Genomic DNA, 18488 nt, shown 5'->3' on the forward strand with positions numbered 1-18488 from the left:
CTGGGGCAGGGTGATGGGAGCGACGCAGCCCTTGTGGAGGATGTCACAGGCTGAAGGGGGCCCACTTTGTGTGCCTGAACTCACAGGCAGCCAGGGGAAGACCAGGAGGAACAAATGACATGGCTTATACAGCTGGAGCCACTCAGATGGAGATCTGTGGAAGGGGTGATAGGCTTTGTGGGTCTGGGTGAGAGGAGACACCAGAATAGGAAACATATTGGTGAGGACTTGTCCTAGGCCACCTGTGTGTCGTGAGGAAGTGGGCAGAGTGGTCTTGAAGCATCTCAAGGAATCCTGAAATTGAAAACCCTGGCTCTTACAGGACACTAAATGCCCTGACATCTGCGAGAAGGGAAGTGCGACAGGAGGCAGTCTGGGAGGTTTCTGGAGGAAGTCATGAACAGCTAAATAAGGGTGCTAGCTTGGCCACCCAGGGTGGTGCTGTCCTGGATCTGCTGCGCATCCCTGTGTACTTGTATTTTCTGCACATCACACCACTGTATTTGCTGAAACATATACACTTAGATTCTGGGGGGCAACTCCAATGGTGCTACTATGAACACTTGCCTGTTCTTTTTGCCAGGAGCACTTTTCCTAGTTTGGCTCTCTGTACCAGCTGCAGACCATTTCTGTGGCGTTAACAGAGGCAAATGTAACAGCTGCTTCCTTGGCTGTTACACTTTAATTTCATGACTCTTAGCAGCCAGCAGTGCCAGATGAGGGGTAAGGCAGAAAAATTTCCCAGGTACATAAGAGCTAAATGTACCAATCTATTGGAAAAAAAGAGTGTATAGGGTTGACGTTTGGTAAGAGATAGTTTCTTCACATATGTATGCTTTATAACCAGCCCTGCAAAAACAATCCTTTAAGGGGAGACTTGAATAAGATGCTAATTCTAGAGCAGGGACTGGGCTATAACATGAGGGAGAAGATGGCTGCAACAAGAACAGTTTCACTTTTCTCAGCTTTAAAAACACTGCACTGAAACTTCACATGTGTTTTTGGTAGCAGTTTTCTGGGCTGCCCCAAAGCTGGAGCGCCGTAAGCAAAACGGTTCCCTACCCTTGGTTATGACTTCTGCAGCTAAATGCCGATTCAAACAGGCTTGAACAGAACCTGTAAAGTACCACCGCGGATCTGTCCGGTACCGAACCTGCCCGCTACCGAATCTCGGGTCTTTCGGCGCGGTACCGGTGGCTCCCCTCAGCGCGCACTCCGCTGCGAGCGCCGGAGACGGCCGCCAGGGGGCGCCGGGCGCTGCTCACTCGCCGCCCACGGGTGACATTGCGGTCCCGGGTGTGCCGCGCGAGGAGCCTGCCCTCGACTGCGGCCCAACGGGGAGTATAGGGATGTGATCTCTGCAGCAGGCTTCTTACGAGGTGCGGCTGGATCGTCCAGGGGCAGCAGGGAACCTCTGGGACGTCTCAGGGCTGTAACTTTTTTGGTGAAGTTGGACTGTTTCACGTTTAATATGGATGGTGGTGGCTTTTATTCGACCATTACGTAGAGAATGGTTTTATCGAATAAATAAATATGATGCTGTCAAAGTGAATTCATTTAGCCTAAAAAAGGTAGAGTATATAGATCAACATCACTGAAAGCTTGCAGCATTAACTGTTTATAATAAAAAGGTCTGTTTAGACTCCTGTGAGTGAGGTTTTCTTAGATTTTTCAATCACTGTCAATAATTTAATTTGTATTGACTTAAAGGGTTTTGGTCTGAAATTGTTTTTCTCTAAATTTTCTCATTTACTCCAAAGGTTATCATGTATGTGGAAATGCTTTGCAGCCTAATGTTACAGAAATGAGGCTTTAGGTATGAACAAGAAGCATTCAACAATAACTTGGAGGTCTGGGGCAGTGGAAGCTATACTTTTTTTTCTGCAAAATTCATTTTTCTCAACTGACAGATTTTTAGGCTGGGCATTATTTCTATCTAATCTTTCACTTCTCAGGGTGGTATGGGTGATTCTTGAGCATTCTTGTTGCATCATGAGGCAGAGCTGTGAGTTGGTAGGAAGCTAAAACAATAATTTCTTTTAAGTGCCACTGAGGCTTCACTTATGCTGCTCAAATAACACATGACTTCAATTATTTTTAATCACTTAATAGGTCACACCTGCAGCATATTAGATTATTTTTTACTGGAGACAGTTGAGTACTTGCACATCAAGCCTAGGCAAAATGTATGAGCATAGGCTACTCATTTTCCTTCTCTATCCTATTTTTCCCTCCTTGATCTCATTGTTCCATACATAAACTTACTTTGCAAGCTAGCTAGTGCCTTGGCATTTGATTTGATCTGTAAATCCATAGCACAGTTTGGTACTGTTTCACTAATTGATGTTGTCTTTACAAAAATCTGCATGTGTCGCATTGAAATCCACAGATACCTCTGGCATACTGTCAATGCAAAATGTGTCCTGCATCAGCACAAATTTCCTTTTTTTTTTCCTGGTGTACCTTTTTAAGTGCAACTTCAATGTTACTTAGCAAATACATGATGCTCTTACCAATTCCCAAGAGTGGGAATTCCATAATAGCAATGATAACATGCTAAAAGACATATGAAGTAATTAAAACTGATGATGTGTAGTTTTAATACTGTTTTCAATTTGACCACACAAGAAATTAGTAAAAAGAATGTTGATTGTTGGGAGACCAGGCTCTTCTGTCTGTCATTCTTCATGCTGCCTGTTCATTTGTGCTTTCCTTTCTGTTTCTCATTAATTAGTTTGTCGTGGTACTTGGGTTCTTCACATAGGGTTTTATCAAATTATTTTCTTTGAGATTCTGCTTTAAAAAAACAGTGTGTTTATTTTAATATCTCCTGTTTTTAATGAACAATTTCTTTAAAGGAATCAACGTGCAGTTCTTTTGATGTGAACTGAGAGAAGCTCACTTATTTATCTGCAGTTAGACCACTACCACCAGGAATCCGTGCTTCTGGTGCCACAGAAGCACCTTATTGAAACGTCTGTACATTTAAAAGGCAACCAATACCTACCATCTTCTGTTGTTACAAATGGGAATTATGATTTTAACAGCTGCCCTATTGTTCTGCATCATCACAAAATCAGTAGGCAGTGCAAGAACAAGCTTTGGTACTCTTATACTAAATAATTTTTCTTTGAAGTGGAGACTTAATTGCTTTTTCTATGTGGAACGTGTATCATTAGCATGCTAATCAGAATACAAACAGCTCACAAAGGGGATAATGAGGGACAACTTCCATGTAATGCTTGGTTTACATCCACCTGACTCTGCAGAAAAATATTTTGTTTTGCTGAGCTGTCCTTAATTTGAGGTTTCTTGCTTAATGAGACTTCAAACAAATTCTGCATTGTCAGTTTCAGGTTTTCATCCCAGACAGAGGCTTGGGATTTCAGGAAAGGGGGAGGTGAAGCGGCTTGGAAAACCCAAACAGATATTAAGTGAGTGAGCATGCCTTTTGAGGAAAGAAAGATAAGTCAGCCTTCCGAAATGTGACAGAATGTAAAACTTCCTGTTGAAATACACCACAGTCTAAAAACATACATCACAATTTATTTTTCTTAAGCCCTTTTGAGTTTAATTTAATGGAAAATGTTTTCATAATTGTGTGATAGCTTGACTGTGTGATAGCTTTTCTGATATTTTCTGCAAGCTGAAATATTTCTGACTCAGATTTTGTTTTGAAGACTGGGAAGTATGACCTTTCGCAGGCTGTGAACACACATGTCTACTATGCACTGCTGCTTGGGAGTAAGCAAAATGCTAAAGGTTTAAATCAAATTGCCCTGAGGACTGCTTACTGACCTTTTGAATGCAAAGCTGTCAAAACCTTCAACTAGACATCAGCTGGAGAACACTTAAGGCAGATCAATGCAAATAAAAAACAATGTGGTTCTGACTTTGGGAGATTCCTAGTTAGTGAGAAACAGTTATTGTGCTGCAAGAGTTCCCGGAAACAAACCCACACTGCTGAGGAGTTCTTGTAAGTAATGTTATAGTTGTTTTTCAGGGAAAACCTTTTATAATCTACCTAAGAAATTAGAAGTTTTCGTTAATTGCCAAATCCTGATATAGTTATCTGAGCAAGATGCTTCATTGACTTCAAAGGGATTTTTTTCTACTTAAGGAATGCAGGGTCAGGCCCTTAACTACTGATAACTTTCTTCAGTGGGCTGTCAGTTATGACAAACCATGCCACTTTAATAGAGGTTACCCTCGCCATGCCATGCCATCCCTTTGTCCTGAAAACCTGCTTTCTTCTTTTGCCCAGGTAATAGAGTTTCTGGGAGGTTGCTATATAGAAGAGCTTCGAAATTATTCTCTAGCTGAAGCTGTGGTTTCTGTGAATATATTTTCTTTACTTCGAATAGCTGTAACCCTTTTTTTTTCTAGTCATGATACATTATATAATAAATGGAGTGCAGAAAGAGTTTGTTGGAGTTATGAGGTGTGTGTCCCATCCCCCTCCTTCTATGAATTGCTGCCCAGCAATTAGTTGTCCATCCTTAATAGATTTATTCCTAATTAGTTGTTCATGCACCATTGCTTGCTGTAATGCAGAGTTTTAAACAAATGCCTTCCTTTCTATGTAGGCTTACAGAAATGGATCAAAAACCAAGGGACTGAGAAGCTGTTCATTCATATGTTGGATCTCAGTCCAATAATTATAGGCATGCTGTGTAAAAAGTATTAAGCAATTATATATATCCTGTGCTGAAGACTCACAGAATAATTACTTCACAGGTTAATAAAAAATAATTCTCTGTGCTTTATCAGAATGTTACAACTGCTTTTCTCTTAGTGGAGTTAGAAGTTAGCTATCAAAACATAAGCAGTGGTGCTTCATCCAAGGGAAAAATAATATAGTTGAGCTCTATTAACATGTAGCTAAAAATTATGCCTTTTTTCAAAATGATTCATTTTTACTATTCTACACACTGAGAATTCAAAGTCTGACTGTAAACCATTCTAAGATCAAATTGTCACTTATATAAATGTCTATGATCTTTTAAAAATAAAAACGAGGTGAAGTTGATGCACTATGCAGGCACATCTGTGTATGCCACATCCTAAACACAACCAGGGACACGACTCCAGCAAAAACATACTTGTATTTCTCCCCCCAAGTTATTTCCATCAGGATCAGTTCTCTGATCTGATTCCTTGCTTGGCCATGCAAGCTCTTATGCCAAACCAATGTAGGCACTGCAAGTTGCAAAGCACTGAATTGCACCTGGCAAACTGAGGGTGCTTGTGGATGTGCTGCCAGCAGAGCCTCTGATCTCCTCCTCCTGCCCTGCTGCATCTGGGCAGGGACCCAACAGAGACCTGAGCCAGGTTAGTAACAATGCAGGAGGAAGAGGAATTGGGGTGGGCTGCTCTGTTTCCCCTCAGTCCCCTGGGCTGTGCAGGGCCCTGTGATCTTGCAATGACTCCTGCCTTCAGCTCCTGTCCAGCACTGGGCAGACAGCTCTTCCAGAGCCTCTAAAAAAACGAGAAATCCCTGTGGGCACCCAAGTGACTCATGCAGCCTGGCTGAGATAAAATCCCAGCCACTGCAACTAATGGAGGCAGTAATTTCAGCATCAAAACAAATCACCTGTGTGCTGCCCAGCTTTTGGTTCCCCTCAGTTTGCCCTGCCTTGGCTCGCTCCTTGCACCAGGGTGTTGCCTTTAGCAGTTCAGCCCGAATTCTTGGTAAAGCCGTTCTGGTGTAAGTCACAGCTTTGTGTGGCCCTTCAAACATCTCTGTATCCATCCCCAAAGCTGTGTTTTGTGTGGGGGCATTTGCAGGATGAGCCTGTGTGCATGTGAAGGGGAGGAGTCGCCGGGAACACGCCTTGAAGACTTCAAATCTGTTTATCTTCACACTCCTGAAAGACGATCGCTCTCCTGTGACAGGGAAGTTTTGCTGGAGGGAGCTGTGCTGGCAGAGAGGAGATAAACCTGTGGGGCAGAGGCTGCTTTGGCCAAGTGGCCTTTCCCTAACCAACAATTCCTTATGTCTCTGTGAGATGAAATGGGACAAGAGCAGCAGGAAGCCTCCTCCAATCCGTCTTTTTAATAGTTCCTTGGGATAAATTGTAGAAAAAAGGAGAGACTGCATTGTTAACAAGCTGAGAATGCAAAGACAAATGAAAGGGCTGCAATCTTTCACAGCAAAAATAAATAGTATCTGTAGCATGGTATATTCAGCAGTACGTACAACTGCTAGTCAGCCTCTAACTTTCCTTGTTTTTAATTTATTTTATTTCAAGTAATTGTTTCTTGATTGCAAGCATATAGAGGAAAAGAGGCAGAAATGATTTGCATATTTCCTGTTGTAACAGCAGAATGAGGGTAAGTAATACAGGGATGAAAGGAGACCATATTTCATGCCTGTTGCTAAACAAATAGCTGCAGAACAGTGGGTCGTCATGATAAGCAAGAAAGGCACTAACAAAAAGCTGCCTCTGTCTGGAAGGTTTGAGAGATTCCTTTGTAGGTTCAAACATAGAAAGTGGTAACCTTGGAGATATTTTCTTTCTGTTCAGTTATTATTGGTCTGATACTTATTGTATCGACCCAGTGTATTAACACTTTGAATAACAGGGTATGGTACTGCAGTGTTTCTGGGATTTTGTGGTTTGTTTTTTTTTTTACTGGGGAAAGGGTTGAGAGAGGGGACTGTACTGAGCCAATTAAAAATACATACATTGCAAATGTAGTTTATGGGGCAGCTCTTCTCCACCTGCTGGCTGTTCCTGCTTCCTCACTGTGATTTCCACATATGCATAAACCCTTAATGAAGTTATTCCATGTGTTTCAGTGTGCAGATTCCAGCTGCAGCTGCCCATCTGCTGTCACTTTGGTCCCAAGCCAGCCGAGCATCAAGGGCTTACTTCCCAGGAGTACTGAGCACCCCTGAGCTCAAAGGATGTAAATGGTGCTCAGCACCTTGTGTGAGAGCCCAAGATGGCACTGCAGAGGCATGGAGGCTGCCCTGGCCTGGGAAACATTCACAGTGGTTTGGCTGATCTGAGCTGTCCTGAGATATTGCGATATCTTCAGCTGCATGTTGCAGCCCATGGTGTTTCACCATTCATTTTACACTACAAAAAGCTGGGTTAGGGAGATAAACCAGGAGAAAACAAGCTCTATTGAAAAATAAAGGGAGAGTTTTCTGGCAGGTTAGGTGTCCAGAGGAGCTCACTGCAGGCAGAGGAGCATCAGCTCTGGCATGAGGGCTAGAAGAGAGAGCATGGAGCTGCAGTAAACCCAAACTCCACACCACAAGAGCTTTACACTGTGTGTAAGGGAAAGAGTGTATCTGGGATCAGGTATGCCCTCAGGTGTGTACTCTCTCTTTCTGTAGCCATAGCTGTGTGGTTTGTTAAAAGTACCAAGAAGACCTGATGGCTTGCATCTAGGAAACAGCCGAGTGACTGACCAAAATTACTTAAGTATTTTCTACGTGTTCCAGCAGCAGCGAACAAGCATGGGAAAGTGAGGAAATGTACTTTGCCAGGTCCCTGTGAGGTTATTCCTCCAAACTGCCTGAACTTACCTCCAGCAGCAGGGGAGGATGTTGGGGTGTCCTCTTTCTCCTGCTGAAATTTTTCATTCTGGTGTGATGAGCCTTCAGGGGTGGGGAAAAAATATCTGGAGGCTGCCCCCAGGGCATTGTGAAAGAACCCAGCCGAGGTGCACCCACCGATTGGGGCCAGTGAAGCACTATTGTGGAAGGTGGCTGGAAGGAAAAAACAAAGCAAAACAACAAAAATGCTAGTGTGGCAAATAATTGTACTCTTTCCACTTTGGTGTTTGTTTATAACCAGATGAGATCTGTGTTAAAATCCCTTTGTCAGGGAAGTATGCTTTTCCTGTACAGGAAGGCTACCTGGAGAGAAAGTTCATTAGCATCCTGAAGGCTCAGCTCAAGGTGTGTTTGCCCATCTGCTTGTGGAAGGAATGAATCTCCTCTGAGAATGCAACTGAGATGGTAACTGTACACAGGTCCAGAATGAAGCAAGAGTCCACTAAGTGACCAAATGTGCCAAAAGTAAAAATTTTTATGGTGGGTCTTCATAGAGTTAGCTTAACATATTGTAAATCTGTGAATACAGTTGTAATTGGGTTAAGAGTTTGGCATGAGAGAAAGTGTCTAAACATTCCTACAGTGACACCAGATCAAAAACACTCAGAGCAACAGCTGTAAAGAAAAAAGGGTCTTCTCTGAGAAGAAGGGTTAATGACACCCTGCTGGGAGTGCAGCTACGTGGCAGCCTGTTAGCCAGGTTTTGAGGACTCCACTGGCTGAAGGCAGAGCTGAGCTGGTGCAAATTGCCGTAATTCCCCTGCAGTTAATAGGGCTGCAGCAATTACCACTGCTCTCAGACTGCCCTGAAAAATGACTGCAGCTCCAATACCGCCTTGGCTGTGCTAAGCTGCCCATGGTGATTGTACCCTCTCCTCTGCCCTGGGTGCCTATGGTTACACCCTTCCTCACACCAGCAGTGACACCCATCAGCTCCTGTGGTGACCTGCTGACAGAGAATGAGCTGGGACCTGGCACTAGTAGCAGGGAAGGGTTGAGCCTGTGGGGCTGGGAGCAGTGGGGGGACTGGGATGATGATTATGTGTTGGTTTGAAAATAGATTTGAGCTTCAGGATGCTACTACTGCCTCTTTTAGGCTGCAGCTAATTGAGGATAGTGTTGTGATTGCCCATGTGGCAATGGGGACACTTAAACTGGTGTAAGCAGCTCTCTCCACACCTCTACTCTTTCCCACCTATGGATGCTCATTGCTATCCATTTCCGACCCACAATGTTGCAGTGTTAGAGCGAACCATGCAAAGCCAAACTGGGAAATGGATCATGTGGACAAAGCCACTTTCCCATCTCTGAGCTTGTTGGGTCAGGTGGGATGCAGCAGCATGTGGGCACCTAGCTCGGGCAGTCTGTGGCCATGCCAAACACCATCTGTACTGCTGTGATGGTTTTTCCCAGACCACAAGGATGAGAGAGCTAATGTGATGATATTCTCTTTCTCAGGTAGAGCCAGATTGCTTAGTGCAAAACCGAATACAGACCAAACTAAACTATTTCTGGTTTAAGCTGAAAGAAATGTAAATGGTCTAACACCAGAAAAATCTTATTCTAACCTGGAAAGAAACCACATTTTCCACCCTGGGCTTGTGGCTGCAGAGATCTCATAAAGAGTTCACCATGGGAAGCTCCAGTTACAGGTGAATTTTCAGCTTCTTACCTTTTCCTGAGGCTGCTACGTTTCATCCTAGGGAAGAGTCCTGCTTATTAGTACCCTGTCCAAAGATGTTGGTAACACTTCAGACGAAGTGTATAAACACCATGGTCATGACACTTCATTCACCTTTGGAAAGTCCCTCTCTCTCCTTGCTGATTCATAATGGGACTAAAATTCTGGATTTTATGGCCCCAGCCCAGTTTAGCAGTCCTGGACAGATTGACAGCTGGCCTCACACAGAGAAGATCAGTGGAGCAAAGCTCTGAGCTAGATCTGTTCATGTCAATCTAATTTTTAAAACCTTTCTTTTCAGGAAACATATAAACTGGGCTTGCCAGGGCTGAGGTGGAGGATGAAATGCAGCATAAGGTAAATCAGGTTCTCTGCAGATAGCAACCTGGACAGCATATTGTTATTGCAGCTGTTGGTAGTACTTCAAAGAGAGCTCTTACTACTGACTTGGGTTTTAAGGTATTGAGGAGCTGACTGTTGAAGTATTACGAGTTATTATTTCTTTCAAAGATGTGTGCAGCTTGTTTGCAGACCCCAAAATCTAAGAGAAACCATAAAAAAGGGTTTATATGGGTCTGAAAAGAACTACAAAAACTAGGGAAGTTTTCATCATTTCTTACATACACCAAAAATACAGATCAAGTCAAGCAAAAAAGCCTTTGTTGGTGACAGAAGAAAAATTGCTGCCCTGCAGCAAAGTGGGCATAGCTTTGTTTATGTTGGCTGGCAGTATCTTGTCCTCATCCTGGACTGGTGTTCTGGCTTTCTCAAGATAATGCTTCTGTGAGACAGTTAGCCAAGTAGATAATTGCGTTTATTGACTCCAGATTTACTAACGTGGTGTATTTGACAAAGTTACGGCTGGCAGTGCCTTTAAACTGTGGTTCAATGGGTCTATCAGCTTTTACTGAAGTATAAATTTAGATATGTTATCGCAAGTCTGCATTATTTCTAGTCCAATTAATTACTGGAAAAGGTGTTAAAATAATGACTTCTGACAAATTAAGGAGGGGGAGTTTATGCTTATCTAGTTATAGGACCACTTATTTCTAGTAAGGAATTTATTATTTTTTTTGCTCAACAGAAATGTGGAAATGAAAATATTGGTGTTTGCAGCTGCCATACCCAGGCACAAGGAACACTCCAGCAGGAAGCATTTTTCTTTAACCCATTTAAGACAAATACTGCATTTGATCTCACAAGTCAAAACCTCCTTCCAGCACAGCATAGTCCAGGGAGACGTTAAAGCAGTTTCCCCACCACAGCAGAATACAGCAGTGAGCATAAATGACACAGCTAATGGAAACCAGCTCACAAGTAGGACTGCAATTCGCTCTCTCTCTCTGTCAGCTTTTTTTGTCCCCTGGTCCACTAGGACCAACTCCTGCCTCAATAAGGGTGGTGAACTGAGCAAGGAGGTATCCCTCCTGGGATGGGTGGGATAGTGTCCAGCACTGGGCGGTACAGCCAGCACAGCCACCCACTGGCACCTATGGGAAGCAGGGCCCTGCTGCACAGAGCAAAGGGTTGCAGGGAAATAATATTATATCTAACCAGGGGTTTCAGCCCCTCCACCAACAGACCAAAGCACATGGCACAGAAATGTTACTGGATAATGCATCCCCTGTTGGTGTGTTTGTCTTCTAGACATGCTGAGGTCATCTAGGAAATCTCAAATTCAGTTCACTCTTATCAACCAGAGTTTAGCAGGAGAGCGTACAGTCCCTGCGTGAGCTGCAGATGGAAGTCCTGAGCTTGCCACAATAAAGCATGAACATTTAATCATTAATACTCAAAAATAATATAAACAAATTTGCAAGTGATACATTTTTTTTCATAGTTCACACTTTTATGACTTGATCAAGTAAAACAGAGGAAAACTCAAAAATACTGGGTCAAGTGGATTCTGCTGCTGTATTTACTCCTATTTGGACACCAAAGTGGTGAATGTGCAGTTCTGCTCTGCAAAGTGACTCTGAAACTGCCTTGATGCTTTTTGGGTAACTAATTTGTGTGTAAAGCAAATCTTTCCTAATTACCTTTCCTGAAAACTTGTGCTAAGATCAGGTCAAGCTGAATTCTGCTCGTGTATTTTTGACAAGTAAGGAAGGTGATATAGGTCAAACTATGGCTTATGTTGTGTTTAGATAGCTCTGATTTTCTCCTGAAGGCTTTCAGAGGAGTCACTGACTGAGGCTGCAGCCAGTCCCAGTGATGATGCAGCAGAAGAGACCAAGTTTGGCTGCTGGCTCCCAGCTCAGTGAGCTTTGCAGTGCTGGCAGGAACAAAAAGCAGTAAACACTTGCCTGTCACTGAAGTCAGCCGCTCTCACAATGAATGCAAACAGTGGGCAAATTTGCTGAGCAAGAGGATGCTTTCCTACACAGAACTCTGAACAGACAAAAAAGAGCTTAGAAATCACTGGCTGCAAGAGTGGAATAAAATCACTGGCTGCAAGCACAGAATAAAATCATGGGTGAAGCTGAAAGCTTGAATGACAGTGGCAGCATTTGATTTGATGATACCACCCATACAAATCTTCTATAGGGTGGTGATAGCATGATTCTCAAGCCATATGTTTGCGGTTCAGGTTGTATTTTGGCAAGCTACATTTTGGACTCGAGGCAGATGTAAACTTAATGGCTGCTTCCTGGTGGAGACAAGTAAGGGGCAGCTCATCCTCAGCAGCAGAGCACTGCCCCGCATGGCCATCTCGAAGTGGTTTTATCGATGCTGTGAGAAGGGGTCAGTGAGAACCACTGACAAAATGGCATTCCACTTCTGATCAGTTCCCATCTTTGCATTCAAAAATTAGTCCACGTTTGTGGGAAAGCCAGTTCCACCCGGGCGGGGGTGCTCTGCTGAACCTGGCCCTCGCTGCACCTGCGTGGGGCACTGCAGCAGCCGCTGCAAGGGCTCAGGCTGGGCACCTCCACCGGCTGGATGCCATAGCTGGGCAGCTCTCGTTTTGGCACAGGCCTTTGGTAAAGCCGGCTCTGGCCAAGCGCACGTTTTGCAGATGCTCGCCATGCCGGCGAGGAGAGCGCTGCAGTTGTGGTGCTCAGAGGCACCCCGCGCCCTGGGGCGAGGCACGGCCGCAGCTCCTGCCCCGGCCGGAGGGGCTCAGCCCCTGCCCGCAAAGCGCCGGAGCTGGCAGAGCCGGGCCGGTTCGGGGCCGTCCCGGTGGGCCCGTAGGGATCTGCCGTCGCGTGCCGGTGCTGTCCGAGGCGTCGCCGACCAGGAGAGGCCCCGTCTCCGGGGTAGCGCCGGCGCTCACCCGGGCGGGGGTCGGGCCGGGCCCCCGTGCCGTGCGGTGACCGGCCCAGACGGCGCCGGAGCCCACCGCCCCTCGCGCGCACGGCTGTAGGGTCCCGTCCTGCTCCCCCCGCAACCGCCCCCCCCCCGGCGTATTGTCCACCACGACACGCCCCGTCCAGCGGCGTCCCTCCCTCCGCCCCCCGCCCGGCCCTGCCCCTCACCCCTCTCCTCTCCAAAGGCCAATGGAGAGGAGATGCAGAGAGTAGGGCCGGGACGAGCGCGCCGGGGCCGCTCCGTCCGTCCCCTGTCTCCTCCCCTCGCCCGCTGACCGGTCTCTCTCCCGGCGGCCGGCGGGGCATGCCAGCCACCTCCCGCTAAATGGCGCCGCTCCGCCGCCGGGCGCTGCTGCGGGCGCTGCTGCTCCCGCTGCCAGGTGAGTCCGCCCGCCCCGCGCCCCAACAGCCCATTGTCCACCCGCGCCCCGGTCCCTCCCCCACTCCGCCGCACGTGGCTTTATTTACCCGGGAGTGGCCGGAGCGGGAACCGGGACCGCGCTTTGTTCGCGCCGCGACGGGGCGGGAGGCGCTGAGGTGGCTGCCGGGTGCCCCGCCGGTAGGGGGTGCCAGCGGGCCGCCGTGTGTGGGGGGGTATCCCTCCTGCGCGCGCGCGGCGGGCCGCTGCCCACCACCGCGATCGGCGATGGGCGACCGTTAATTAGCCATGCGCTTGGCGGTCGGGCGGGCGACGACCTGGGATTGTGAGGGGTGGTTTGCCGCCCCTCCGCCGGTCGGCGACCGGGGCTCCGATAACGATTTCTTGTAAAATTAGCCTTTTACGACCGGTCCCGCTCCGGCTCCTTCGGCGGGCTTGTAAAATTAGCGAGCGGTCGCGGCTGCCTGGGCGGCGCTGCCTCGGCAGCGGTGACGGCAGCACCTGTGTGGGGTCGGTGGCGGCACCGGGCGGCCCCCGCGCCCGCCGCCCCGCCAGGTCACCGCCGCTTCCCTCGACACCCGGGCCGCCCGTGCTGTGCCGCGGCCGTGGCTGCGCGGGCGTGTGAGGCTGCTGTTCTCTCGCTTCTTTGGCACAGGGCGCTTGAAAACGGGGAGGCAAACGCCTGGGTAGTTTATAGCCCGATGGCTTTGCTCCACTTGAAGTCAGTACTGCGGTTTTCCCAGAACTTTCTGAGTTTGGAGGACTTGGAGATCTCGGAGCCTGCAATAGCTACAATTTCACCTCGTGCTGTGGGTTCAGCGTGATGACTCGCAGCTCGCGAGTGCACTTGGTAACTTGCATGTCTATACTTAACAGGCAAAATCTTTTTTTCTCTCTCTTAGGACTGTGGTGCTTTAGTGAGCTGTTTTTTGTGAAAGAGCCTCAGGACATTACTGTCTCAAGGAAGGATCCGGTGGTTTTAGACTGCCAGGCCCGTGGTGAAGCTCCTATAACTATTACATGGCTGAAAAATGGAGGCAAAGTATCTGAAAATGAACGGATCTACACTTTATCCAATGGCTCGTTATATATCAGTGAGGTGGAAGGAAAGAAAGGAGAGCTGTCTGATGAAGGATTTTACCAGTGCTTAGCTCTGAACAAATACGGGGCTATTCTTAGTCAAAAAAGCCACCTCACACTAGCAAGTAAGTTCCAGCTCTTGTCTAGTAACCTGCTCCTGAGTTGGTGACAGCAGCTCCCTGAACAGTGTGCAACAACCTGTCATTTTGATTGTGTACCTGAAAAGACAAATTACAAAAGTAAAGAGCAAGTCAATTCTGCAGAACCTTTGTTTATTTTCACATGTGTAAAGATTATGAGCAAGACTTGTGGTGACCCCTTGTTGAGTCCCTGATGTAGAGGGAGCAGCACAGCCACCTGTGAGACCTCTTGGGCAGTGGTGCCTTGTGTGGGTGGCTCGTGTGGGTCACTGGTCTCCGGAGCAGGTGGTGATGCAGAGCTGTGCTGGCAACCTGCTACAGAAGTCCTGGGTCTTGTTTCTCAAGTGCTGTTCAGGCAGCCTTACAAGGGTTATCTACAAATCTGATAAAAGAATTATTATTCCTTGTTCAATAGCTTGATGTGTTGTACCATCTTGGGGCAGGGCAGAATGATAAAAGAGATGGCTGTCTTTGGGAGGGGAAAGAGGGGAATGATTTTCTGGGCAACTGTGAGGGTTAAATTACCAAGCCCTTTCTTTTCTGACATGTGTGTTCAGCCAAGCAGATGCAGGTGCTGTCCCTTTTGGAACTGTTTCAGGCTCCTCTGGAACCAACCATAAGGGCTTGTTACATGGTTCCACTAGGAAGCGAGAGATGCGTTTCTAGGGTGACTCCCTACTACTAGATGAATGCTGGAGGAAGCAGTTGTGTGTAAGTGCCTTTATGGCTTTAACAGTCTGACCCTGATAGTGTGTTGCCTTCTGTTTTCTTAGCATCTTTAAATGTATTGAGCATTTATTGAGCATGTAAGAGATGTGTGTTAGGAACTGAGTGCCATGCCTTTTTCTGTGCCACTGCAAAGCTTTGCCAGTAGGCTGCTTCTACAACACTATCTTTTTTTGCTTTCCAAAAGTACATGGAGTCACTTCAAAGAAAGTATAACAACAGAGAGCACACAGTTTATGTAGTCTTCTCAAGTTCCTTCTATAACAGGACTTAACTGATGAACTTAATCTAATGGGAAAAGGCTTCCTTTGACCTCTTCAACCCTGTCCTTAGTAGCAAGTTGCACAAAACTGTGGTGCTGATACCTCTATGGAAACTTGGTATTAGCTGTAAATTGCAAGTTTTACCAAATTCAGTCTGCAACTAGTTAATACAATTGGTGTATTAGCTTATATTAAAAAATGTCTGAATGATACTAACATTTGTTAGGTTTTCTTGTGTGTGTATGCTTCTGAACTGATTATGAAAACTATCCATAAGATGCCCCAGGAAGGTGTGAAATACCTTGTTCAGTGAGCTAGAGCGCTGGGCAGTTGAAAACCAGCTTCGAAGCAGGTAGCTCCAAGTGATGAGTTTTTCACCTGTTTTAAGAGGCTGATCTGCAAACTCTCGATTTCAAAAACCTGGCTACATGCTACTTTGTATCATGGCATCGTACTCACATAGAGGATTCATAGACCATGCAGTTCTTGAATACTTTTGATAAAATGATGAAAAATGAAGTATTAATATTGTTGACACTTAAATTCACATCATTAGGTTTCTGAGCATCAGCACTGCTAATAAACAGACTGAAGAAAACCTTTCTTAAGAGGAACCTTTCCTTGTTGTTAATAAATATAAAGCATAGTGGTGGCTGATGGATTCTGTGTGTAGGACTGTGGAAAATTCAGGGCCATTTTAGGTTTGAGACATTGCAGGATGAGCTCCGTGCTCAGTATCGGAGAACTTCTGGAATAGTACAGAGCACCATATTAGTACAGCATAGTAATACACTTGTAGTATCTGGTTTTATTCAGACAGTACTGAACATTTATAAATGATTCTTGCATGCACGTTATTTCACTAGAAAGATGGTTTAATTTTTAAATTTTTTTTTATAATGAAGGATTTTTGCCAAAGAAGACTCACAGAATCACAGGTTGGAAGGGACCTCAGGGATCATCTAGTCCAACCTTTCTAGGAAGAGCACAGTCTAGACAAGAGCTGTGAACCAATAGATCGCATGCTGTGGAGTAAAACACTTGTTTTTCAGCCTCTCGTCCCCTTTCTCCTTCCCCTTCCCCCTGCTTGCCTCCCTCTCCCCCTCCCTCTCGCCCTCCCTCTTTATCTCTTCTCCTCCCCTGTAAGACTATGACAAAAGTTTTCTTTTTATTTGAAAACTTGAAAGGTTTCCTATGGCTTTTGGAGAAAAGTGGAAGAGATCGTGGATCCATAATGACCACAGTAGGTGTTGCTGAGTTAGTGATTAACTAGTGGCCAAACATGAAGTTATCCTATGTAGCAGTCCCTTCTTTTTAGTCATATTTCAATCTGACTTGTTTCAGAATGTCACTTTTACTGTAAAGCTGTGAAATAAGGCAGTAATTTGTATCATTACATTTTGAAGCCCATCAAATATGTGCAAAATTAGTTTTTATATCTCACTTTTATAATGTTCCTGCCTGCTGTCGTGAGTTGATTGAACTTTGCAGATGTTTTAAGTGAACTGAATTGAAGTCTTGTGGGGCATTTTGTAGGCTTATAATTTTGTTTAGAAGCAGTTGTCCATTGCTGCGAAGGCAAATTACCTTGTGGCCAGAGTACAGAAGGAACTACACATATTAAACAGGTGGAGAATAGGCATTAAATGGGCATTCTTTCTTGGGAGGAAAAAAACAAATGCTCTCTTCAGTCTCTGGTACAGCAGGGTGCGAGGATGTTCTTTTACTTTGCCTAGTCAGAGGTTTTGCTGATAATCTTATCTTTTGCTTCATAATTGTAATGTTTAGTGTTGCATTTTGAAATAAAAAATTTTAATCTGTCCAAGAGTTTAAGATTTGAACACACAAGGAGATCAAGTTCTTAGTTTCTAAAGTTAGGAACTAGAAGCTGAAGGTTGCACTCTTGGCAAGAATTCCATTATTCATGTGCAAATTAAGAATTCACAGGGTTAAAAGGTTAGAAACTGGCCAGGATGAGGTTTACCCTTGTGATAAAGAGCAGATGACCCTCATTCATTGGCCAAAGCTTTCATGTAGCTCCTCTGCAAAGTTAGTGATTGCCATGAATTGTTCTTGAGGAATGCAGAAATTCAAATGTGAGCAGGCCTTTCCTTAAGTGTCACTATGGAGCCTTATCTCCCGAGCACATCAGAGTAGGTCTGCAGGGACAGGGTTCCTCCCCAGAGGCCCCAAGGCTTTGCTTTCCTGTTGTTCATCCATGCACAAAAGAATTTGACTAATTTAGGGCTTTTTTTCGGTGAGATCCCCCTACTTTTTTAAAGGAAACTGTGGGGCTGAGGTATCGCTTCGGTAAAAATAAATACTAGCTTCAGTACGTGCTTGTAGTTGCTTCCAAAGCAGGCTAATTGAGGTGGGGGGGGAGAGGAGGAGGTTCCTGTGTGGTTCTGTGTGAGGCAATGTGGGGGTAAAATGCTAATAGTGAAGAGTATGACTTACTCAAACTTCAACTCGCTGCTGCTGCTGCTACTAAGAGAAGTCTCTTTTAACAGAATATGAAAGGAATGTAGTCTGTGGAGAAAGTCTAAGAACTTTTGGTACAACTTCAAATCAGCCAAAAATAAACAAGCTGAGATTTTTGTATTCCTACATTTTAAATTACAACTATTTAACCACAGTTAACTAAGATTCTGTCTTTATTTTTATAAAGCTAGACTTCTGCTAAGATAGTATTAAGGAAAAAAATGGAGAAGGTGGATCATGTTCTGAAGCTAGTAACATGGGCTTTGGGCAGTGATTGGACAGGATGTTCATTCATTATTTCTATTCCACAAAATGTGGAAATTTAAGTTTAAGATGGTTGGATGGGATGCATACAGCTGGGTAGGAGCATTCCCAGGATATCCCTTTCTTTTCTTGTAACTTGGCTGAACTGATATTAATCTTTGTGAATTACAGGAAACGTAAGCTCATACTTAGCGTACAGGTTTCTACATTTCACAAGAATGAAAGGTTTTGCAAACAGAAGGTTTCTGGGAAAATGCTCCTGGAGGGAAACTGTGTGTCGTCTGCACTATGGTTTGTGAAATGCTGGGCCTCTTACACGTAGCAGGCTATACTTTATGAGGAGTTTGTAGTTTTGCTTACCTGCTGTGGCAGTGATGTGACTTCTGGTCCCACCATCATGCCTATAATTGGTAATATTTATGTTTTCATATCCTATGAACACCTTTTGCTCTGCTTTTAAATATTTGCACTTAAGTGCATCCAGCTGAGCCTTATTCTGTACTGTGACAATCATGTTTTCTTAGCAGTTCCAGCTGTTTCTTCCCACTTTTGCATTGTGCCCTTCCTTGTGTGGGGACAGCTGCATGTGTGGC

At 45.3% G+C, this 18488-nt stretch overlaps 1 protein-coding gene across 1 annotated transcript in view; it reads left to right on the forward strand.

Moving 5' to 3' along the window:
* Window positions 1-12866: 12866 nt before the first annotated feature.
* Window positions 12867-18488, forward strand: part of PRTG (protogenin) — a 93317-nt gene continuing 87695 nt past the window's right edge. Inside the window, 2 exon segments of the mRNA XM_075100311.1 lie at window positions 12867-12942; window positions 13844-14146. Coding sequence (XP_074956412.1) covers window positions 12867-12942; window positions 13844-14146 — 379 coding nt within the window.

This window comes from Phalacrocorax aristotelis, chromosome 7 (genome assembly GCF_949628215.1).
Source record: "Phalacrocorax aristotelis chromosome 7, bGulAri2.1, whole genome shotgun sequence".
Classification (NCBI taxonomy): domain Eukaryota; kingdom Metazoa; phylum Chordata; class Aves; order Suliformes; family Phalacrocoracidae; genus Phalacrocorax; species Phalacrocorax aristotelis.